The sequence below is a fragment of the Bidens hawaiensis genome, unplaced genomic scaffold, assembly GCF_021521415.1.
Source record: "Bidens hawaiensis isolate Kalapana, Puna unplaced genomic scaffold, B.hawaiensis_p1.1 tig00005035_1, whole genome shotgun sequence".
Classification (NCBI taxonomy): domain Eukaryota; kingdom Viridiplantae; phylum Streptophyta; class Magnoliopsida; order Asterales; family Asteraceae; genus Bidens; species Bidens hawaiensis.
The window spans coordinates 1,326,312-1,353,371 of record NW_027491320.1 but is presented as its reverse complement, the minus strand read 5'-3'; the positions used below and the strand labels follow the sequence as shown (position 1 = coordinate 1,353,371).

At 32.7% G+C, this 27,060-nt stretch overlaps 1 protein-coding gene across 1 annotated transcript; it reads left to right on the top strand.

Annotated features, from left to right (window-relative positions):
- The first annotated feature begins 12,954 nt into the window (after positions 1–12,954).
- On the top strand, positions 12,955–26,045 carry LOC143628624 (protein FAR1-RELATED SEQUENCE 5-like). Its single transcript, XM_077098163.1, has 9 exons — positions 12,955–12,973; positions 13,298–13,549; positions 13,663–13,848; positions 13,906–13,999; positions 14,185–14,443; positions 14,619–15,185; positions 15,294–15,369; positions 23,118–23,383; positions 26,016–26,045. Exons 1-9 carry the CDS (start codon positions 12,955–12,957, stop codon positions 26,043–26,045), a joined length of 1,749 nt encoding a protein of 582 aa, XP_076954278.1.
- Positions 26,046–27,060: the final 1,015 nt, after the last annotated feature.

Genomic DNA, 27,060 nt, shown 5'->3' with positions numbered 1-27,060 from the left:
AAATTCTTTTAGGGTTTCCTAAGTTTTGTTTTTACCTTTTAAGCGTTTAACGTGATCAGTTAACGGTTACATCTTTCCATTTCGTTTTATTGTTATTATTTTATTACTTTTTAAATGTCTAGTCGGGTGAAAAATCTATGGGACGCCATGAACACGCCAACTATTCATTTTAACAATTATTATATTTACGATATTTGGTTGGAGCATTATCACGTGTGGTAATAGATCGAGAAACTTACGTTATTTATTATTTGTTTATGTATTTTATTCTATTTGAAACAAGTTACGATTTGACTCAATTATTTAATTATTCAATTACATTGAACCAAGACTTATTGATTCAATTCATTCACATACTCACAAATATTTTTATCCTCATGACGGAGCACAAATCATTCACTCACTGGGACTATGTTATCACAAGTCAATCTAAACAACTTACTATTTAATTATTTAATCGGTTATCTCGCACTCATATTATCACATTCACAAATTATCAAGAGCAATTAATAGCTATTTTCTCATACGGATATTACAACATCATCAAACTATCAAATATAATAAAAGTATTATTAAATACCTTAATATTTGAACAATATCCCTCATGTTCACGATTATCACGTTATCAATTAACGAACTTATCACAGGTAACTCAATACCCCCAATAACTATCAATTACATCTCAGTTATCACCCTCAAATTTTAAGTATTAACATTTTAATTTGTTATGCTTCGATAAAATCTCATATCAAATCATCTCATTGATTATATCACCTACTTAACGAATTATCGAATAGATTACCTCATTTAAATTCTGACTTATCCTTAAGTCATGATTAATGCTAGCACAACTTATGTTGACTTTCACTTTTTCTTTAATAACTAATAAGAAATTTACACAACTTATTATTTATACTCATTTAATCTCAGTTTACATAATTATAGAATGATTTCTACATCAAACAATACATTTCATATATTCTCAACACCCGCTTTATGACCACAAGTACTGTCAAAGAGATAGCTCCTACAATCTCTAGGGTATAAATTCTAATTCAAAACACTAGGGCAATCAATTTAATCTTGTTCACTAATATCTTTCAGAGAAATTCGATTCATTTATCGTTACTCACCCTCATAACAACGATAACAACAATAATAACAAGCGCAAGCTTAATAAGCGAGTTTACACTACTAAGTAAACTAATTATCAATCTCAACGAAATCATAGTATCCCAAACAAGTAACATTACACCGGAATACGCTCGTTACGTCTTATTTGTGATTTTCGTCATCCGACTCAATTCTTGTGTCATTCTTACACTCACTACAACAGTTATGGTTATCCCGTTAACACTTGTCGTTACACTGCCTACGACAAAAAGACATCCCACAACGGTCTATGCCGTCGACTTAGTTTTATACACCTGCTACACGTGCCTTCTACAATTATGGTGACCCTAATTACCTACGCAACGCATTGTTCTTTACTCATTCACGTCGAGTTCAAATTATACCGGTACCGTACCGTACTACCCATGCTCATTTAACTTAAACCTATCAACTCTATGCCTTTCAGGATCAAACTTACCTTAGTCAAACCTCGTTTTCACAAACCTATTCGAGGTGCCCCAAATCATTCTATCTCAATTATTTAAGATTTCATAAGCTCAATTAACAAAGGTGTTCTGAATCAAACCAATCGTAGTTAAGTTTTCACAAAGAAGATTTTTATCGTCTTCATCATTTTCGTCTAAACGTATTTTGTTATACTTTAAACGATTATCTGTTTAAATTAGTTATTTTGGAACAAAGCCAACTTGGAAAATCCATCATTTTAAGTATCTTTTTTCGCATACAATAAAATTTTTCTTATCTTTCCAAAGATCAATCGTTGGTTGCCGTACTTATCTATACGTTTGGTTTTACTTAATCAAAATTATAGGATTTGGTTCATTAACATTTTGTCAACTAATCAAAATATTTAGATTCTCATAAATCGAAACATTTTTTTTTCTTTTTCAATTATAAAAGACACAATTTCGACAGTCAGTTATTAGTTGACCATATTATTCAATTTATCTTTTCTCATTTACTTTGTTTGCTTATTAAATTATTGACAACGTGTCAATTGCTACTCTCAACTTTGATTTTAAACATTTTTGTACGTCGTGTATTTATTGATCTCGTGCATTACAAGTTACCTTTCATCTTGTAAATTTTTATCATTGAAATTGAAATGTTATAGTTCTATTATTAATTGAACTTGCATTATTTAAACAAAATTATTTCCGTTATGGAATTTTATTTTCCATTATTTAAGTAAATTTTCACTATTAAAAAAAATGAATTTCATTGGATTCCCATGATGATTTAATTGGAATTTTATTATTAATTTTCACTATTATCTAATTTTAAAGATTTAATTGGAATAGGACTATCTCGGTGATTCGTGAATATCTGCTTCCCAATTTCATCTATTTACAGTTTGTTTGTATACATAAATTTTTGCATTAATATTTTTGCATTTTCAATTACTACTACCAGTACTTTAATATTTTAACTTACCTCATCTTAAATACACAATTGCGACATTTCAATGTTGTATAAAGTTCTCTTTAAATTTCATGAGTTTCTCATTTAACTAAACTACCTCAAAGTCTTCGTTTAAGGTTGTTCAAATTTGTACTCTCGATCTTATGAATTCTAACTCGAATGTTGCAATATTTAAAAAAAAAAATTCACAAGTTATTATTCGTCTACAATTATCAATTAATTCCTTCATAAACTTTCGTTGATGTTATCCTTGCAATCATATTTTTTTGGTAAGCTCACGTAAATTTGTTAGTTGGCTCGTATCCCCACTCTCTTTCTTCACAATCGATCATGCCGACGCATCATATATCCCAACTTCAATGTTTTCGTTTCTTTTAACTTTTAAGTTACTTTAAAATTTTCACTAATTTCATTAATCAAACTTGAAAGTTCACCTAAATTGCGTTATTAGAAAGATTTTATAAAATCTTCTGATTTTACACTTATAATAATCAACTCCCAATGGTCTTATAATATGTTAACACTTTCCTCATAATTATAATAAAATAATAACTTTTCTCACAAAATCATGCCTTTCAAATATTTTGTAAACCACACGATGGGACGAGTTATGTGGACCATCCGACGACCTAAGTAATTATGGAGGCCTACATAATTATCAAAGTCCTCGCATGGAAATCATAATGCGTGAAATTGTGTGTCATAATATAGAATCGAAGGTAGTTGGGATAACAGTACAAATGTAGAGATGATAATGACATGGTGGATACGCCGCTGGTACATCCTATATATAAGTGTCTTTATCGGATTTTCATTTGGAGCGTTATTTTGATTATTTAAAGTTCTATGTTATGATAAATTATAAATTATATCTTTTTAAAATTTTTCTTTTCCTTGAAATTTAATGGTGTTGTAATAGTATCCTTTAATTTCGGGACAAAATTCCCTAAAGTAGGGGAGACTGTAACAACTCGGGTTTTTCGTTGACTTTATTAACATCTAAATACCCGATTCTTTTTCGATATCAGATAATTTAATCAATTTACGTGCCGCATTCATCGAACTAATAATATTCTATTATTAGTTATGTATTTTAGTGGTTTAATATATATATATATATATATATATATATATATATATATATATATATATATAATTATGTTCATTTTTTACCCAAAGCTAAGTTTAATCTCATTTTGTTTACCTCACTTAAGCTCAGGGATCTATTTGTAAATTTCTTTTATTATTATTATATTATATTATAATCATAACCCATCTTCCTTAACCAGACCCGTTAACCCGTGTCTAGACCCGAACTCGTAACCCATTGGTGTGACTTGCACCATAATTCTCGTCTATAATCGAAATTGAAATCGTTTCCGCATGTATTTCGTATTATACTAACAAATTAATTTGGAAAATAAGATCCTTAAGATACGAAATTACATATAAACAACTCGTCCTCGTTCTTGACGTCATTAAACCCTATAATGATCATTATATTCCAATTAATCGAAGCTGCATCACCCTCAAGCCGTCTCTGTCCAAACCCCTATGGTTAATTCGATTGAAGAGGTCGTTTCGTCGCCTAACAAAGTCACGTTCAGGCCGTCAACTGTCGTCATCATTCATCGTCCATACAACGCTGTTTATGGTAATTGTTATGTGTTTCCAAGTCTTTTTTGATCATTTAACCAAAGCCCTAAACTAATTTTATTAAGCGTAAAACGAATTGATCGATTTTGGTTTCTAGGGTTTATGTAAATTAGGGGAAACACCCAACTTCTGTATTTCAATATTCATTTGCATACGGTTAGCATCTGTGGTCACAGATCAGTTGGTTGTGTTGTTGTTACTAGTTGTGCCGGCCACATGCCCGGGTTCGAATCCGGCAGTGTCCGGACTTGGGCATTTATTTTGGTTTATTCTTTTTTATTGTTTATTGTTTATTTTTAGTTTCAAATGTTAAATGATTAGAAATATAAAACGAACAATATTTTGTTAAACCTACGTTACTAAGTACGTTTTCTCTCGTTAAGTTTCATTATATATATGTACATATTATATAATAAACTATAACTTATTTAAACCCGACATCATCCTTGATGATACTCGTCGTTGGACGTCTTTTATAAACTTATACTTATTATATATATATTATATAAATACTAAATGTATTAAATAAATTGTTCTATAAAAATATTTAAAACAAAATATTCATTTATATATTACTACATACTATATTTGCGCATTATCAATACGGTTACCTACTTAGTTATACATTAGTATTTTATTTACTCAAATAATTATAAGTATGTTACATAAAAATTATTTATGTAAATTATGTATTTTTAAGTCTCACTATAAGATTTATATCAAGTATACGTATTGGTGATTCTATAAAATAATAAAAGTAATAATCCTTTAAAATGATTACAATATTAATGGTATTATATTTAACTCACATTTATTTACTTAAGTTAATAATAAAATTTCCGCACTAGCAATCATAATAGAAATTCGTCGATCAATTTATAAGCATTCTAATCTCAAACATAAATCAAATCACATCAAAATCTTAATTCATTAAATCGAGTATATCATTTATAATTGATTTATATTATTATATTTAACTAGGAATCCTTGACGGTATATCCAGAAGGATTCATCGTTCTCACATCATCACTTACATTTTGTTCATCCGATCAGGTGAGTAATCACTCCCCTATTTTACTTGTTTTCAAATGTTTTGGGGACACTTGCGTACCATTTATCAAATTATTTATCTTATTATTTCTCAAACGCAAACTGTGATCTTTGTGTTGTGTATCAATTGAATGACTGTTTGTTACTTGCTATTTGCTTACTTGCTTACTTGAATCGCATTCGGAGAGGTCCAACATAATCTCATTATAGTATGATCATACGACCGTCGTAGTGGCCGGAGCCCGATCTCATTGACAATGGTTTTACCGACACTCATTGCTTGCTTAACACTTTCATTGTTTATACTCACAGATAACAGTTTTGCTTATTTTTACTCTATTATTTATATCATTATATATTATCATTTTGTTTGTGTTAAAACTGGTGAATCTACTCACTCAACATGCGTTGTTGACAAATATATATATTTTGTACGCATTTGCAGGTTATAGATTGGATTGGTTATCAAATTGAAGCTCACGTAGAGATGACCTTAGGATGTTAAACATAAACAAGAATAGTTGGTTTTGTATTTGTAATTTTCTTTATTTTTGTTGTATTGAATGTTGTTTGATAATAAATAAATTAATTAGATATTGCCGCTTTACAATTGCATGATAGTACCTTGTGAGCTGTGACAATCAGCTCACGTACCGACATTTCCGCCGTAGGTTGGGGTGTGATATATAATACATTGGGTTTTGTTAGACTATTTTTGACAAATGCTGCATAATGCAGTTTTACAAAAAGGTTATAACACTTATAGTTATAAAAATAGCCATTTGCTTGAATGTGCTTGGGTGAAGTATTTACTCCATTATTTTACTTTTTTACTTATTTCCTTGAATACAATGTAAGTTGCGTATAGTGTTTATGTGAGTTGTGTTTTTGCTGCATATAGTAGACGTCTATCACCATACACTAGCATTTTTACACACAACACGTACAACAGTTATGGGTACGCGACATAAATGCCTACCGGTCTCCTAATACTTCTTGAGCTAAGGATGATAAAGAACTAACATAAAGATGTTATGCAAACAAGTTTTCACACATACATTGACCACTGTGTGAAACGAATAAGCGCGGATCAAAAAACTTGTTACTTTAAAAGAGAATGGAGAGATTATTATTACTATATTACAAAATAAAAAAGAGGAAATCATGTCTTACAAGTAATTGATGCAGAACATATAAAAGAATTATATTAGTTTGATTGATTACTATATCACAAAATAAATATAGAGGAAATCATGTCTTATATATGTTATCGACTTTTTAATTTGTATTTCATGCATCAACACTAATTTTTTTGTTTAAATATATTATCGATTGTTATACACGTTTAGCATGTAAAGTTCATTTTACAATTTGTAGATACACACGCTTATTGTTTTTCTATCTATACGTTTAAGACATAAAATTAATAATTTTGAACCTGTGTAGTACACAGGTCCATAACCTAGTTGAGAATAAAAAAAACATGCTTGAACCAATAGAGCATATCACATGAAAACATGGAGGCCAATTCATATACCGTATTACGCCTTAATTTATGGAATTAATAGATTTTATAGTTATACCGATAAAAAAAATAGATCTTATTTTTGACTTTACTTCGCGAGGGTAGCAAATTAAAACGTTTATTTCTTTTATAATTGTTAACAATAATAATAATGACTTAATAGAACGTATGTGAATTTTTGGTTATTATTAGAGACTTTTTTTCATTCATAATCTCCTCGTTCTAACATAACCTACAAAACCACTCAAGCATTGACAAAGCTCACTTAGGGCTGGGTGGCCCCGCCTCCTGTTTTTTGTGTATTAGTGTTTTTTGTGTATTAGTGTTTTTTGTGTATTAGTGTAAATTTATCTTTTTTCGGTCAAAAATTTGAGCCCAACCCTCTCGTTTGTGAAGCTTTGTATACATTTTGAATCCGCCCCCAGGTATCTTTGTTCAAGCTTCGTCATTACACTCAAGCCAAATAATCCAGTTATATTCATGTGACACAGATGTGTCAACATGTTATACTTGGATGAAACGACTTACATTTTGCTGACACGAGTTTATGTATGTCACTTTTCTTGAAATTTGTCATATATATGGTTTTTTTTTCATTTCGCTAATTGGCTCATGTTTAGTTATATTCGTTTATTTATTACTAGCTTTTGAACCCGTGTATTACACGGGATTTGTAAAATAATAATGATAAAAAGATCCATTATATGAAAGAATGAACACAATCATAGATAAAAAGAAGATCAAATATATAGTACAAAAAATAAGAAGTATAAAATCTCAAATTTAAAAATTCGATATTTTTTATATACAACATTTGCAAAAATGGTTTTGACCAATTACCCTTGGATAACTATGATAATGAGATGAGAGATTAAAGAATTAGAAGAGAAATTATAACCCATTTCTCAAAATTGTTTTGTCCCATGACCCATGGATATATAGGATAAATAAGATGAGAAATTAGAAAATTAGAAATTAAATTATAACCCATTTGGCATAATTATTTTGACCCATAATCAATGGATAGTTATGATGAATGAGATGAATGATTAGAGAATTAAAAAGGAAATTATAACCCATTTGCCAATGTGGTTTTGCTCCATAACCCATGGATAGGTAGGATGAATGTGAAGAGAGATTAGGCCAAAAACGAATGTGGGATTGCCACATCATCCTCACTATTTTCTTTTATTAGTATAGTTAGATTAGATTTAAATATTTGTAAACATATCTTAATGTACAATATTTGTTTGGTTGTAATGTACCATCGCAGGTATAGATTGGTTGTATCTGTATGTATTATCTTATATTAGTAATATTTGTTGCAATGTGTTATAACAAGTCGGTTTTGCACTTTTGCTTAGGGTGAGTAAAAACGGGGTTCAATGGCCTTTTTTCTAATATATAACTTATATTTATATATAGTTATTTTGCTTGTATTTTGTTACAATGAGTCTTAAATGAGTACTAATTAGCTTAAATGAGTTTTAATACAATAGACTGAAGCTAAGGAGAGGGAAAATGAGAAGGCTAATGCGAAAACAAACAACATAATTCAAATGTTTTTTCTCTTTATATTTGAATGTTTATTATATTACATTTTTTTTACACTTTTATGCATTTATATAGTTTTATCAATTTATATAGTGTTCAGTTCACCAGGCCGGGTGGATTTTAATTGTGTAAGATCTAGTAAATTTGACATGTTACTTCTCTTTTGAGACATTGGTTGATAGGACTATGTCTAATTATAAACCTGTTATACTAAAGCAAAATGTATTAACAATCTCTTGGGTTAACTTAGAGAGTTGGATGCCAAGATCGATTTGGGATGTACTAACCCGCCCATTGAATTAGAAAGTGATGACTATCGTTCAAGTAATGCGAAAACTCAATTAAGCTAAATAGCTAAAGTAAGTAAAGTATCGTATCTACGAGAAGCATGTGAGTAGATACTAACTCAAATAACTTAACTGATGAACTTAGAAATCTGATTGATTGATTAAAAAGCACAAATGGAAGCCATGTAGACGTGACTTTGCAAAAATGTTCAACTTATGTAATAACTTTAGAACAAACTTTAAGGAAGTTTATTCACAAATTACCAATACAAGATTGCAAACACAACACAATACCAATTTGTTCACGATGTAAAGAAACCAAAAAAAATTGATGATATTGCACCAATGTTTAAAACGAACTAGTTTTTAGTTTAAATAAACCATTCAACTAACGAATTTATATAACATAAGAGGTTAATCAAAACGTCAATCCAAAACCGACCTATGATCAAACATTTCACTCACATGAACTATTACGAGAACAATTAGTCAATCATAATAATAAAGAATTATGATGTTGTCACTATAAACTGCTTCATGAAAATTATTTAATCAATGTTTAACGACTAAACGAGCTAAAAGTCTTTCGCGGGCACCAGAGCCTTCGAAAAGCCTCCAATTCTGTCACTTCCCTGGCGCTTTCAACCCACGGTAACCCCAAGTCTGCTCCTCGACCTGCCGTTCTCACCCCCGCATTCTCTTCGTTCTCTCTGTTTTTTATTTATGAACTTCATGACGTGGGCTTTAAAACTTTTGATTTGGGCTTTATCTCTACTGGGCCATCTAGAATCTATGTAACTTGAATGCAGCCCAATCACGTAAAGTAAGCCCACGTGACAAATAATCATAGACCTTTTAATTGATTTAGCTTCAAAATTAACTTCTTGTGTTACTTCTCATATCTTAAACCTGCTTTTGAAATCACATATCCATTTAAAACAACAGTCTAATAATTAAAATAAAAAGTGTACCGTTTTAACTCGTTTATCTTGAACCAATCTAATCTATATATACTATTAGACCATCCGCTATGGGGCGTGGATGGGTCTTTTTTGGGGCGTGTGGGCGGCAAACACCGCCGTGGAGCGCCAACAGAGGACGGGCGACGATGGTTCGGGCTACAGAACGTCCGGCCCGGTTGAAGCCCCCCCTCTCACACACACATGCATACATATGCATATATATATATATATATATATATATATATATATATATATATATATATATATATATATATAGGGGAGCGTTTGGGGCATTAAACCATAGCGGGGCGACTTTGGTTGGGGCTTCGATGCTCCAGATGCTTACGTGGTGCTAACGTGTCACGGTGGAGGGGCTTTGAAGCCCCTCACCAAAGCGGATGGTCTTAAAACAAAACAATGTTGCCACATGACGTTTAACTAGGACCGCCACCTATGCTGCCAACTAAGACAATTACCAAAAATATATTTGCCATATAATTAACCATTAATTTAAAAACTAATTTCAGCACAATTATCAAATTAAGGTCTTCCAAGCTCCAATAAATGTTAAAGTCAACTGTTAGAGTCAATAATCAATCCTCATTTTATATCAATAATAATTGTATTACCAAAATCATCGTTATATGAAATACAAATATTTAAAAAATTGATTGGTATTAATTAATTCTTTATTTAGTAACTGTTACACTTTTCATTATATTAACACAAAATTATATCAATACATTATTTCTAACTGTTATTTGTAATTTTGTGTTATAAGTTAGATGTTACAAATAATCTTTTTTTTTCTATAAATATGACATTTGCATTTCATTAAATCGATAACACAGACACACACACACAAACATACACGCATACATGACGTTTTAAATATTTTTCACTTATGTGTAACTCGGGTCACTATCCAATGTTGTATATCTGTAACACGGGTCACTATCCAATGTTGTATATAAAGTTGTTTTTATGTATTTATGAATTGTAAAATTTTGTTAATCATTGTCTATAAAGTAATTTATTATGTATATTATTAGATTTAACATTTTTATTATATTTTTTAACCCCTCGTGTATCACACGGGCTATATCCTAGTAAAATAAAAATAATAATAATATATTTATAATAATATTAATGCACTTTATAACAAATAGTAAGTAAAATAAACTAACCAGAATGATGGAATGTTAATATGTAATATTTGACTGGGTTCCTTCTCATCTTAAGACGGTTCCTATATTTATAGTAATTCTGCCATTTGGGAATAAGGGCATAGTTTTTTTTAACTCGTGTATTATATGAGACTAGAAGAGTACTCGCGTGATGTAGCGGAAAACTATAAATACATACTTTGATAATTATGTAACAAATTTTTTGGTGTTTATTATTTTGTTTGAAACTGTGAGACTGTCACCAGTTTGGTTTCACAGTTGAAACCGGAGCTGGCCGTACATATTGAAATGCTAATTATTTACTTATTTAGTATGAGATATAACATATATTAGACATAGTTAAAATATAGTTAACCAAAGTTTTATTTAATACGAGCAAACTCGTCTATTACAACTTTAATATAACCAAATTTCCAGTATGGTTTTTTATAATCTTTGTTCTTATTATGATTTCACATTCTATTTATTCTAATAAGGTTTATTATTTACGTGACCAAAGTTATCTTTGTTCATAGTATGATTCTCTTAATAACATATGAGTTGATGTTTAGTTTGAAGTGAATGTATCTGTAAATTAATAATTCTTATTTTAAATTTTAAATTCAAATTTTTTATCAAAGTACAAACTATATCGAAACCTAATCGTTGGTAATGATTCTGTTTAGTTGGGTTTTAATTAGAAAGAGTTTAGTTTCGGTTTTTAACGGCAAAAAAAAAAAAACGTGTAAAGTTGGCTCATGGTTAAATTTAAAAAACCATCAAAAGCAAACCGCAAACACTTTTGCATAAATTTTTTACTTCGAAAACTTTAGCAATATGATACTCAAATTAAAGATAATAAAATGCTCGTTTTTATGATGCCATTTATTTTAAAAAGTATTAACGTACAAAAAAGTTATGACCGTTTAAAAATCGTGGGGGTAGTTAGGTTAAAAGTGAAAATAAAATAATATATAAGTAAAAGACTAAGGATCAATGTTGTAAATATAGGGGATGAAACTTGTAATTATTTTGAAAAACTTCAAATGCACGTGAGATTTAAGGTTACAATGACATTTTTGCCCCTAACTAATATTGTACCTAATGCAATATATGTTGTAAATTACTTAAAAAGAGCGTCTTAATTTGCCCATCAATGGTATATTGTATATAGTATAGATATGTTAACTGATACAAAATATGATTTGCTATTTGAAATAAATGAAGAAAATTAAAGGTAAAAAAGAAATGAAATATACTGTACAAACAATAAGAAGTCTGGACTCTCAAATTCATAAATTTGATAAAATAAAATCCCTTTATGGCTTTATATACATTTGTTGTTTTATCACAAGTATTTAAATAATCATCTAATATTAACCAATTTAGATCATATTTGTTAGTTATCCTGAATAATGCAACATATAATGTTCATGAGAAAAAATGGACATCAAAGGAACAAAACAACACTATTTTCTACTTGTTTTCCATATTTTACTTGTTTGATCTTCAATAAATATTTTACTTTTAATTTCGTGACTATTAAATAACTCAATTGCTAAAATGGTTTTGACACATGATTCACTAATTGTTAGTATGAATGAGATGAAATATTAGAATGGAAACTTGACTATGTTATAATCCAATTGTCAAAATGATTTCAACCCATGACCAATTAATAACATGGACTAAGGAGATTATAAATTAAAAATTATGATTTAATGTGGTTATGACACATCATCATCATTATTTTTGTTTATTATTAAAGTAAGATTATGTAACACTATACACCACTAGTAAATAACATAAAATCATAATATAAAAAGCAACCCATTCTTTGTACCAACGGATGTTTAGCTGAGTTTTATACCAGGCTTCTTGTTAAACACCAAACGAGAAAAGATGCAATACGCTAATGCCTTATCGTACAAAACGTACGCGACATCTGGGAGCGTGGATCTATACCTTCGATTCAGTTGTGATCAGTTAAGAAGATTCCGTATATTTTCAGCGAGAAGGGTACAATTGTCTTTTTGATTCGTAATCAAAATTTGGTGATTTGTGTAAAAACGGTTACGATCCTGATATTTAGCTTAATCAAAGTCAATTTCTTATTTACGAACCAATTTTTGTACTGAAATCAAATCAATTGAGTATACACACCAGTTTTCAACCTATTCTTGATCTAGGATTTTGAAATGGAAGACGATCGTGAATGTAAGTTTTTTGCTCTATTTGAACTAATCGACAGTAGATGTATACTATGTTTCTAATCGAACAGTATCCTGTATGTTAATGTCTATGAGAATCACATGATAACTGATTAGTTTAGTTTGCGAGCGTGTTACGAGTGTGTATAGTATGAGCGTATCATGAGCGTGTTAACATGATTGATTTTGATGTTGTAGGATATGAGCTTTTACGAGCGTAACATACTAGTGTTGAGGTTGATATTCATTTTTATTCATGCTTTTTGTATGGGCGTGTAGTATACGTATTTTATTTTATTTTTATTTTTTTTATTTCATATTTTTTTTGAAGATGATTCAAGTGTTTTGGTTGAAGATCAAGGGGTTGATATTATTCCTGAAGTTGCTTCTTCTTACAAACTTGTTAAAGGAATGATGTTTTCGTCAACTGATCAAGCATTTGATTTTTATAGTGAATATGCCAAGAAAGCTGGATTTGGGGTTCGCAAAGTTGGATCGTGCATGCATGATGGTGTACTAAGGACCAAGTATTTTACATGTTGTAAAGAAGGTCACAAGCCAGCCAAAAGTTATGATTCAAAAGGTGATTGTAATGAATCAAATAAGTCATATTATAAAATGAGGAAAGGGCCCACAATTATATGTGGTTGTAGAGCACATATACAGTTAAAATCTATTGACGGTGTAATTTTGAAGTACATGATTTTGTTGAAGGCCATAATCATAGTATGGTAGCAGATTGTGATTTGCAGTTTGTTCGATCAGCGAGGAAGTTAACACATATCCAAGAGGAAGCTATTTATGAGCTGTCTAATTTGAACCTGGGACCTGTTAAAGCGTTTAACCTTATGAGAACACAGTATGGTGGTTTTGAAAAAGTAGGTGCAACTAAAGATGATTGTAAGTATTTTAAACAATGTTTGAATTGTTATATTTCAGAGTATGATGCTGAGATGATTGTTCAGAGATTGCGTGCGAAGAAAACATGTACATCTGATTATTCGTTTGAATATGATGTCAATGATAATCGTGAGTTAATTCATGTTTTTTGGGCTGATGAGATTTCAAAGAGTAATTAACTTGCATTTGGGGATATTATATCTTTTGATGCTACATTTAGTACTAACAAGTCAGTTATTGATCCATACAGTTTCAATATAAAATTCAAGCGTATTAGTTGTGTGTTTTGCATGTATGTATATACTTTTTTATGTACAGGTACAAGATGGCTTTTGTACCGTTCACGACAATTGATAACCATTGTCATAGTGTGACCGTCGGTGCTGGATTATTAACTTCTGAAACTATTGAATCATACACATGGTTATTTCAAATGTTACTTAAGTCGTTTGGTAGTGCACCGAAGGTTATTGTTACTGATCAAGACCCGGCTATGAAGCAAGCTATTGCATTTGTGTTTCCAAATACAAGACATAGGTTATGTATGTGGCATATCATGAAGAAAGTTACTGACAAGGTAAACTTAACTGTTTTGATTTTAACTGTTTTATGTAGTTTAAATAGTGAGCGTTTTCCAAGCGTTTCATGGTAATAGCTTTTTTTGATGTTTAATATGTGAGCATCTTATGATAGTAACATGATAGTATATTTTGGTCATGAGCGGTTCACAAGCGTTTAGCATTTGTTTTCAGGTGGGAGCCGATTTATGTAACAACGAAGATTTTAAGCGTAGGATATGTGATATTGTGTGGACGGATTCAATTAGTCTTTTTGAATTTGAGGAGAAATGGCAGGCGATAATGGTTGAGTTGGAGCTTGACAAGAATAAATGGCTTACTGATATGTATGAAATCAGATTTGGTTGGATACCTGCTTTTTATAGAGACGAACATTTTTCTGGATTGATGCGTACAACATCAGGATCAGAGAGAGAAAACCATTTTTCCGGTCAAGCTACAAATTCTCAGTTAACATTAGTTGAGTTTTTCAACCATTTTGATTTTTGTATGGAGATACAGAGATACAATGGCAAACAGTGTGATCATGATAGTAGGTACACGTATCCTGAGCTAGAAACCAGAAGTTATATTGAAAGGGAAGCAGCTAGGATATATGCAAGATCTATTTTTAATGATGTTCAAGATTATATGAATGAAACTGTTGGTGATGTTTCACAATTCAGTGCTTGTGAAGAAGAAGGAGGTTATTTGAGGTGTAAAATATTGGATTTTAATGCGTATTTTCCAGGATTTTTGGAGGTAATTTTGAATAGTAAGCGTTTTAGTTTAAAGTTGTTTAATATTAAATTATTTAACAAGCGTTTAATAAGCTTTTAACTTGAGTGTTTACATTGCTCTTTTTTTTAGGTTGTGTTTAAAAAGGACGGTGAGTTTGGTGAAGATTCTACTACAACATGCTCCTGCAAAAGATTTGAACAATATGGTTTGTTGTGTCGGCATATTTTCTATGTCATGAATATGTATCAAGTCAAGAAATTCCTGAAAAGATATATAAATGATAGATGGAGAAATGAGGCTGCGATGAATATCAGAACAGTTCTAATGTTAGAGTTTGGTAATTATAAGAACATGAAGATCAATGAGATTTCAAGAAATAAAATATGCCGGTGAATACCTTATCAATAGTTATGTGTAACATCCCATTTTTCGAGTTTCGGTTAATTAAATAAAATGCGAGTTATAATGAGTCGGGCTAGTGTTGGGTTAAACGGATATGGGTTATGGACTTGGGTTATGAGGGAAAGAAGGAAAGACCATGGGCTTAAGCCCATGATCCATAATTATATAAACCTTAAATCACCCATTTAATTCATTTCACACATACTCCGATCCAAAGTAATGATAGTATGATGTTGTTTGAGCTTAAACCCGTTAGATATGGTCACGAAACGACAAGCCGACACCGTTAAACCATTTAAGTCACGAGATCCGGGTAGAATCGGGTACAAACCGAGCCTAAGATGAGCTTAGGGATCACCCTAGCTCAGATCTGGATCGAATCGGGCGAAAAAAGAGTCAAAACTCGTTTTTCCGGCGAAACAACGTTTTTCCGGCGACGGCGCCGGAAAGTATGTACGAGGTAAGGGAATGTCAGAGAATGTTTCTGACATTCTCTGACCTAACACTAATTCGTTAACGGAAAGTTAAAGAACTAGGGGTGATTCGTCAAGTGATTGGTCAAGTGATTTGTTAATGAAATCTTAACGAACTAGCCTTAGTTCGTGTCCCAGTCCGATATGGAAAAGGATAATGAATTACCCCCGATTCGCTATGACCGTCCGTTAAAGGGATAACGAATTAGAAAGTCCAATTCATTACCTGGACTGATTCGTTATATGGATTGTTTCGTTATGTGGACTGATTCGGCAAGGGACCAATTCGTTATAACGTCCAATTCGTTACAAGGACCAGTTCGTTATGATAACCCAATTCGTTTAGATCAGTGTAAGGAACAAGAAGTTTAACAAAATAACAGAATGGTCCCTGGACTTAGAAAAAGAATGATTTAATTACAAAGAAGCCCTTGAACTTTTAAGTTAGCAAATTAATTAATGATTCAAAAATTCTAATGGAAAATGTGATTCAACATCACAGCTCGACCCCAGCCAGGGGCTTTGCCCCTTGGACCCTGCTAGGTGCTGCCGCCCCTAGAACCTCGCTTCCAGGGGCGCTGCCCTCGGATCCCCGTTCGTTGCAGGATATAATTAGACTAGAAACGCGTTATGGGTAGTGATAGTTATTTGATACGTGTAATTGTTATACAGTTAGTCGTGCACAGCTAAAGAAGGGAATAACTGTTAACGGTGAACGTAACCACGTTCAGGTGAGTTTCTAGCCCCAATTCCTTGTTATGTTTTCGGGGCTGTGTGCATACTCAATGTGATAGTTAATACACTTACCTTAAGTGGTAAGTGTATGCCTCGTATGATTTATGTATGATGATTGCTTGACAGTGCGTGAACGATCTTCGGATATTGCATGTATCACCATGCAGTAGTTAAAGATATGATTGGTATATATGATGTATGAATGACGTACGTATGATGTATGTATGATGTATGAATGACGTATGTATGATATATATATATATATATATATATATATATGATGTATGAATGATGTATGTAAGATATGTTGACAGTTGTGAACGATCTTCGGATATTGCACGTATCGTCATGGATAGTATGTAAAGACATGTATTGTACAGTCGCACGAAACAAAGGGACCAAACCCTAATAATATCTGTGAGGATAGGAACAATACCCTAATAATATTTGTGAGGATTGGGACCAGACCCTAATAATATCTGTGAGGATAGGGACCAGACCCTAATAATACCTGTGATGTTGGGGACCAGACCTTTATAATATCTGTGAGGTTATAGGGCGGAAGGCTCTTTAAATAGTATGGATAGATATTCATGTAAAAGTAAAGTATGAATAATGTACACCCCTTCGGGGACGTTTGCAAGAACGTGAAATGATTGTATGTTGTATGATTAACTAGAACTCACTCAGCGTAGCTGACTTTTAGTATGCACGCAAGTGAGTAGGATGAGACAGCTGGCTTGATGGGAGACACATGGCAGATGAATAAAGAAGCTGGCATATAAAGATTTATTTGTTAATGTTTGAGCTGAAAGACATGTTTCAAGTTATGTTTTAAGACAAGTTATGATTTATTGTGTAATATTTATGAAAGTCTTATATTCCGCGTAAAGTTTTAATTAACTATGATATTTAGAACTGTGTTTATGAGTAAATCCAACGACCAAATGTAGGGCACCGGTAACGGGGCCTTACATTATGTTGTGTTAGTGCACAGTTTTGCGTCTAGAGTCTTTGTATTTATCGTTAATGTTTTATTTATTAATTAATGTAATATTTAATGTTTATTATTAACTAGTTCGTTAAGGTTAAGTCTAGTTCGCTAGGGATGTTAGCGTACTAAGACATTATAATGTATTCCCTCCTGATTCGTTAGGGGATGTTAACGAATCAGGGGGTGGTTCGATATGTTAATTTATGTAACGAAGGGGAAGCTGGTTCGCTAGGGGATGTTAGCGAACCAGGTCACCTTCTATATATAGTGAACTACTGTTCACTTTAATTAAGAGTTGAGAAAAAAAGTTTTTCAGTAATTGCTCTCTTTCAAGCTTCACCTTAACATTATTCATCTAATATATTGATAATATATATACACATACATAACATTAAATCAAGGTTAATTATGAGCTAGATCCTTAGGTGTTCTAATCGGATATTCACAGATCTGAGATCTGTTATTGTTATCGATTTTTAATCCGGGTTCCAACAAGTGGTATCAGAGCTGTTGGTGCTCATTACACTTGATTTGGTGTTTTAATTGTTATTGTTATTAAGTTTTTCGGTTTTGTTTGGTTTTGAATCAATTTTGATTTGAATTGATTGAATTATGGATAATTTGGATTGAATTTGTGTTGGTTAAGGTATTGGATAGGTGTGAATTAAAGGAATTGAGGTGTGGATTGGATTTGTGTGTTTTGGATTTGGATTCGGTTTAAGTCCGAAACAGGGGTGTATTTTTGGTCAAATTGATTTGGTTTAAGGTGTTAATCGGATACGAGATTATGTGTATTGGATTCGGATTTGGTTTACGAGGATTTTGGTAGGTTATTTGTGCATTTTGGTTGAGTAACGAGGTTGTATTACGAATTTGTTATTGTTGGGTTTCTGGGTTTAATCTTCAAAATTTCTGGAAAAATTGTTTGAAGATTTGAAGATTTGAAGATTTGAAGATGAATGTAATTCGTTATCTTCTTTCTGGTGATTCGCTATATGTTTCATGGTGATTCGTTATCAACTGTGTTACTTCGTTACCTAGTTCGTTAATCAATTCGTGTGAGCTATTGGTTCGTGTTATCTAGTTCGTTAACTAGATTAACCGATTCGTGTGACACGTGTTCTTCTTGGGATTTGTGTTATAACAACCTCTGCCACGTGGCATAAGGTGTCAGAGTTTGTTACAAACGGTTGTAACAACCTGATTCGCTATAGTGTGATTCGCTAATCAACTGTAGCTGATTCGTTATATTAATTCGCTAAGCATTTCTTAGTGATTCGTTACTGATTATCATCTGATTCGCTAAACTAATCCTTTGTGATTCGTTTGGTCAATTCGTTAAGTTGACTTGTGATTCGTTAAGTTGACTTGTGATTTGCTAAGTTGACTTGTGATTCGCTAAACCCTCATCTCATTCGTTATCTATTTCGCCATTTGGTTGATTCATTTACTTTATTTGTGATTCGTTAAGTTGACTCGTTAAGTTGACTTTTGATTCGCTAAAACACTCACCTCATTCGTTAAGGTACTTCGTTGCTGATCAGTCTTAACTTCGTTAAGGGTTGATTCGTTAAACATTGTTCACAGTTCGCTGTAACTGTTCACAGTTCGCTATAACTGATCACTGATTCGTTAAGATATTTCACTATTTGATTCGTTAAACACTTAAAATTTTAAAAAATGGCTGGTATGTATGCATTAGCGTCTCAAAACATGTTGATGCAACAGATGTTGCAACTTGATACCGAGATAGGTTCACATTCTAAATGTCCACGTTTGATGAAGTTCAGTGAATTTGCCAAGTGGGAACCTCGGTTTTGTGCACATTTGGGTTCTGTTCATCCTGACTGCTCATATTGTCTTAATGAAGTTTATGTGGCACCAATGATTGGTGATGATACTACTGGGTATACTCCTAAAGCCGTATCTCAATACTCACAAGAATAGAAGAAAGCTTTAGAAATCGAGATAAAAGCCTATTCTACTTTGACTATGGCATTACCAGAAAATATCTTTCATCAAGTTGGTAGTATCAAGAGATGTGCGTCTTTATTTCAACATCTGCGGATGAGAAGCATGGGAAACATAGCTGAGAGTAAGAAAGTGATTCTCAAGTTTCAGTTTCGAAACTTTAATCTATTGAATGGAGAAACAGTTGAAGAGATGACTACAAGATTTAGTCATTTAATTGCCGAAATGGACAAAATAAAAATGAAAATTTCTGAAAGGGATAAAATTGACACTATTAAAAGTGTGCTTCCAAGTTCCTACTCAACATTTCTAATGGTTTTGAAAGAAAATGACTATTTTGTGAATGAAGACTTGACGGCACTTGAATTTCTACAAAAGATCGAAGCTAGAGAATATGATCTTAAGTGTCAAAAATCCTCCAAAGAAAATCAAGATCCAGCTTTCTATGGTGGAAGTATGCCTCTTAGTTCAACGATCTCTCCAATCACTGCTTTTCTTACTCATGCTGCAAGTGAAAAAGAATCAACTATGTTTAATGATCCAAAAGTTTGTTTCTACTCTGCTGGTAATTCGGGTGGTTCTGGAACTTCAACTAATACCAATCCATTTGCTACACCACCTAGTGTTAATATGAAGGAAGCTGAGCAAAACTTTGCTTTTCTAACGGCTTTTATGTCTTCATATGAAAACTTAGTGAGTAGTAAGATTGCCACAAGTGATTTAACAGATGAGGACTATGATCAGATAGATCCAGATGATCTAGAAATCATGGATTTAAAATGGAACATGGCTATGATCGTTCGTAAAGTTAAAAGATTCATGCAGAGAACTGGAAAAGATCTTCCAGCTTTAAACAAGAAGTTGGGTTTTGACAAATTAAAAGTAAAGTGTTATAATTGTCAAGAATTTGGGCATTTCGCGAAGGAATGTGACAAACCAAGGAAAGAATACACTAGACCTCGTGGTCAAAGTCAAAATGCTTCTACACCACGAGGAAGTGATGCTGAAAAGAAACCATCTTCTTTTACAACACAAGCAATGTTAGCAGATGGAACTGATTGGTCACAACGGTTACTATGCAATGATGTTCAAGCAAATTTGGCTATGTTTGGGTTACATAAATATTGTCAAGATGCTACTGGTAGTGAGATGTCTTCCGATAATGATTCTGGATCTGATTCTGACGACTCTTGCGACAAGTCTTCTGAATCAATGTTTGCTTGCATGGCCAAGATCAATGAGGTTAGTAACTCTATTTCTGCTACTTCATTTGTTAAAGCATCATGTGTTGACTGTGAATCTAAAAAATCTAAGTTAGAAGCATTGAAAAATCAAAATGACAATCTTATAAGAGAAATTGCTTCTCTTAAGGATACTTATCAACAATCTCTTGAATCTCAAAGGAGATCTCGAGAAAAGATTGAAGCATTGTCGACAAGTAACCACGATCTCAAAGCCGAGTTATCTGTGAAAATGACCATTAATGACCAAAAGTTTCAGAAAATTTTGAAACATCGTTCTAAGATAACTGAGCTTGAGAATGAGGTTCTTGAGTTGAAGAACAAATTGGTGAAATTTAGGAATTCATCTTTTCGGTTGAATGAAATTATTGAAGTATCTGGAAAACAAAAAGATTCCAAGAAAGGTATTGGTTTTGTTGAAATTCCACCACCTTTTCATAATGATTATAAAATTAATCCTTTTGCAAGAAAAGAAGAGGATTTGATTAAAAAAGATTCTGTGATTTCTGAAAAACCTAAATTGATTAAACCTGAAATTGTCAAACCCCAAGTTGCTCCTCAAAAACCTCATGTGGAAAGTAAAAAGGTCTTTGTTGAAAATGTTGACAAAGTGATTATTGAGGATGTGTTTGAACCTGAGATAATACACAAGAATAAGAACATTCCTAGTTCTAATCATATTCTTTGCGAACCTCAAGAGTTTGAGGAAGCTGTGTATGGTTCATTCAAGTCTCAAGTGAACAAGGAAGAAACTGTGAAAACCAAACCAGTGAGGGCAAAGAAGTCAGTTAAACCAATAATGAAACTGTAGTACGTGAAGCGTTTTTAAGCGTTTTATGTAATTCATTGTTTTAGATAGAAAGAGTTAGCCATTGTGTTTTAAGCGTGTGTATAGTGTTTTATATAGAAAGAGTTAGCCATTGTTTTTCTGGTTTTTTACTTTATTTTTGTTTTAATATTTTGGGTTTTATAGTCACTTTTTTTACACAACCGTTTCACAAGCGTATCACAAGCGTTTTTAGATAAAACTAATTTTTATACTACCTGGCGATACATACAATATCCGAAATCACTTTTTTTACAAGCGTATTTATAAAACACGCGGGTTACACCGTGGCAGACAAAAAACTTCCTTGAACTCCATCATCAGATAAGATTAAAAAAAGAAGACAAAAATTTAACATAATCAGACCCCATCACTCCTTGTTCTTGATAATCTCACGCCTAACTTCCTTGAACTCCATGTTGGTTGAGATTGTTGAAATCGTGTCAACCAAAGTACCATACAATGAGTCATAACATGAAGTCTGTTGTTTCAGGTACTCAATAGTTCTTGTCTTGAACTCATTGTCTGGTTGCAGCATGAGTTCGTTATATGTATCAAGAGTTTTGGATTTCTCTTGAAGCACATAGTTTTGTGATTCTTGAATGGCGATGAGAAACTTCTCATTGTTTAGCTTCTCATGATCCAACTTGGATTTGACTATGCTCTTCACGGTTCTATCACATGATTACATTTTTTAGATGTTTTTAAAGTTTTTTGAGTGATCTTAATAGTAAAACAGATGTGATATATATAGACATAAAGTTTAAATTTTGGTAGTTGAGATAGAGGTATTCAATGCCATTTAATTTTGATGTAGGATATCAAATTCTTTTTTCCAAATAAGTGGAGTAACTATAAATGTAATTTATGAATTCTTAAGTGTGTAGTAATAAATGTAATTAATTTGATAAGATTTGATGTAGGCTATCATCACAAACATCTTTTTCCACTTTTTGGAAGGTGAGTAGTAATAAATGTAATTAAGTTATGTACAAAACTAGATTAAAAATGAGTTTATAACCAGATACAGTTGTTTAGCGTATAGGAGACTTATATTCTGGATACATTTTTTAAAATAAAGTTGTGAGCGTATACGAAGCGTCTCATAGTTACGTCCTCACACCTTTTTATATTGCGCCCGTGAGTAAGCGTTGTTCAAGCGTTTTGTCTTTTTATTCTGTTTTTGGTCCGTGAACCTACAGTTGTTTTTGTTTTTTAATCCTATTTTTACTATTTGGTCCATGATATTTTCTTATATATATGCTATATTTTGTTACACTTATATCTACACATCTCAAATATTTTTTCCAGTTATAATGGATGCCTCATCATCATCATCATCATCATCGAAATCAGCATCTTTCAAGGAAGCTTTGAAGATGAAGATTGTGGAGCAGATCGCGGCAGACAAAGCTTGCCGTGAAAGGCTAACACATGAATTTGTGATGCTTAGCAATAGTTTGGATTATAGCGATGTTATTACGAATGTTCTTGTCAAAATGCCTGCTAGTACTATCCGAGTTCTTGCGGTTTTGTTTATGGTTGATGTAGGGAAGAATGATTCTGAACAGTACAATGTATTAGCTTGTAAGGCCTGTTCCCGGTGCCCTACATTGGACGTTGAAATTACTCATAAACACAGTTCTACAATCAGAGTTAAATAAAACTTTTCGCGGAAACGTTAACTTCAATCATTCGTTACAAAACATTTAATCTTTTTTTTTAAACCATAACATAAAACATCATATTTAAAACATCATCCTCATGTTAGTTCTTTAGTCTGATCACCTGCGTGCATACTAAAAGTCAGCTACGCCGAGTAAGTTCTAGTTAATCAGGTGACATACACATAACATACATACATACATACATACATACATACATACATACATACATACATACATATCCATACTTAACCAGTTACCTTTCCAACATACATTCATGCATACATACAATTACCTACCTCAGCCTACCGAGAGTATGTTCATAGTCTGCCGTCTATACCTATACTCAAGGTTGTGAACACGTAAAAGGTTCGCAGTCCTTACCTATGTTCACCATTTATGGTACGTGCAAGGTCCATAGTCCTTCCCTATACCATCCGACAATAACAACACGTACAAGGTCCACATTCCTTCTCTATGTTGCAAACTAGTTCATAGCACGTACGAGGTCCGCAGTCCTCCCCCATGCTACCACAATACAATTACAGCACGTATAATGTCTGCATTCCTTTCCTATGCGGGATCCTATCCGAAGTACGTATAAGGCCCAAAAACCTTAACTACGTTCTCATCTATCATCTATAACACGTATAAGGCCCGCAGTCCTTAACTACGCCATCACATGCTAAGTCTATATCCAATGGAAGTTAGAGGGATTCTCCATCCTAACTTTCTACGTCAGACGTAGAACTCATTTACCGTTCCTGTACATGCATACACTTACTTTGAATATACAATAATTACATCGTAGCATAAGAACACTCTAGGCGTTCTTCACATCATTCATTTAACAATCATACTCCTTGTCGTTACGTGCAATATCCGAATATTGTTCACAACCCGACAAGCATTCATTCATAACATTCATACATCATCCATACATTACATATAACATTCATATATTTATTTATAACCTGACAGTACGCGCAATATCCGAAGATCATTCACGTATCGACAAGCAATCATTCATATCTATCCAGTATATCATATATAGCATACACTTACCACTTAAGGTAAGTAAGTGTATTAACTAATCACATCGAGTATGCACACAGCTCAGAAAACATAACAAGGAATGGGGCTAGAAACTCACCTGAACTCGCTTACGTTCACCGTTTATGGTTATTCCTTTCTTGAGATGTGCACGACTAACTGTATAACAATGACACGTATCAATGTAACTATTACTACCCATATCGTGTTTCTAGTTTAGTTACAACCCTCAACGAACGGGGTTCCGGGGCAGCGCCCCTGACAGCGGGGTTCTAGGGGCGGCAGCCCCTAGCAGGGTCCAAAGGGCAGAGCCCCTGGCTGGGGTCGAGCTATCTTAACATAATTTTCATTAAAATTTTAAATTGTTATCTAATTCGACATCCCATTCGCTATAACGAATTAAGCCTAATTCGTTATCAGAACACAGCCTAATTCGTCATCAGCACATGATCTGATTCGTTATCTTGCTTCGTTGCTCTGGTTCGTTATTTGTTATCCTGATTCATGACCTGGTTCGTTATCATGATCTGGTTCGTTATCTTAATATGACGAACTGGGTGAGTAACAAATAACTTGATTCGTTATCTTATCATAACGAATGAACATATAACGAATTAAAGGTCCATTCGTTATCAAGTCACACGAATGAGTCCTATTCATTATGGCTGCGTAACGAATGACCAGTCTTGACGAATTATCAATAGTTCTTATCCAAACTTTGACTCAGGGTCAACGTCAAGATCGTCAAGAACACGAACTGTTCAACATACACCAGATCTGCAATTAAACCTTCGATCCTTACCGAAATATCACGATTCTGGCATCAATGAACTCGCCTAACCACCGCCCACAAACCCTAAGTGTCCAATTTTCCAAACATTCATGTTTAAAAGGTGCTTTGATTGATGCATACATACGGCTCATTACAACAATCGATTAACCTATCAGATGTTAATCAATTTCAGTAAGATTTGTTTCAATGGATTCGTTTTTACCACAAATACTCAGATCTAGGATCCCCCAAACAAATCAAACCCTAATGAAAAATTTCTAATTATAAACATACCTTAAACGAGTCGATCTACGAACATGATCTAGTATTGACGTTGGTTTGGTCGGTCACAATGTTCTAGCACCAAAATCTCGGGCTTTCACCTTCGGATCTTGGCTTGGGATATAGGATGGTGTGTGTGTTTTCCAAGGTGTAGGATATCGTGTAGAGGTGGATAAAAATGGAAAGGTTTAGGGTTTAAGGGGTATTTATACTCCCTTAAGCCCATGGACCTAAGGCACATCTTTCCTTTTTGGTCCATAATTAATTCCATCTAAAAGCCTACTTATTCTTTCATCTCTATTATTTTATTAAGTCTCTACTAAATCAAGTAAATTTTCCATCATAGGCAAATAATATATAAAATATTATTCTTGGAAATTTCGGGATGTTACAATTAGCAAAGCAATTCTTGAACTAAATTTCTCAATGAAATTGAAGTTGGATTTTCTCATGTCACTATTAGAGTAGGGGTGAGTGGGTTGATGTGTTGAGAGTTTGATGAGCGTTTGTTGTGTTTTTTTTTAAATATTTCTCATGTAGTGATGGGTTTGTTTTGGTAATAATAATATTCCAATGTTTTGTGAGACATCAATTTTGTTGTTGATAATAAAGTGCTAACATAAGGCCATGTATTAAAATACATAACAAAGTTTTAAAAGAAGTCAAATTAGTTGTTTTCTTCTTTGGAGTTCTTCAATCAACTACACCCTGGATAAAATAGTGTTGTTAACTCCTAGAGAATGCATGTGCCTTCTCGATAACACTATCTCTTTTCTAATTTAGATCTGACAGGAGGATTTTGCCCAAATACTTTGCCCTCAACTTTTTTAGCTGATTTACTTGTTTAGGACATTCCTTGTAAAATCTGCACGTCCACGGTTTCTTCCCATCATATGTCTCCATGTGTCATAGCAAAAACCCCACAATATACTCCATTTTTGGTTGTTCTCCATGGCATCCTTAATCTAGTGATTGCAGCCTTTTCGATTTGATCAGCAATAGGGTGATTGATTTTCTTAAGATACATGCAAAAGACGTTTCTCTAAAAAAAACTTAAAAGCACTTAAGTATATCACAAATTTATAATCGATATTTGAGAGTTTGTTGAGCGTTTTACCAAGATTTGAGGATTCTTATTGTATCTTTCTTCAAAAATTCTTGTCATCGCTTTTTCTTTATCCTCTAGCCTATTAAACTTTTTATTGGCTGGTATTTCCTGATGTGCACTATCGTCAAGCAACTCTATCACTCCTATTTGAAGATTGAAAGCAACCACGTAAAAGTGATCGTTTTGTAGAATTGGCACGAGAAATATATCAACTTGCTTCATTGATTTGACATCACACCTTATCATCTGGTTTTCAATGTTGTCCGTAAACACTTTGAGTCTTTGTTCGTCTGTGTGACCAATTGCCTCATCATAATGGTCACTTGTCTGCAGAAGAATTCAAATGTAGATGATTAAGTGTTTAATGAGCGTTTT

What these genes read in the sequence shown, in the direction of transcription:
- LOC143628624 (XM_077098163.1), top strand. An exon ending in TGGTGGTTTTGAAAAAGTAG is followed by an intron (nt 13,849 to 13,905) that starts GTGCAACTAAAG and finishes GTTATATTTCAG; the next exon opens with AGTATGATGCTGAGATGATT. An exon ending in ATTTTCCAGGATTTTTGGAG is followed by an intron (nt 15,186 to 15,293) that starts GTAATTTTGAAT and finishes TCTTTTTTTTAG; the next exon opens with GTTGTGTTTAAAAAGGACGG.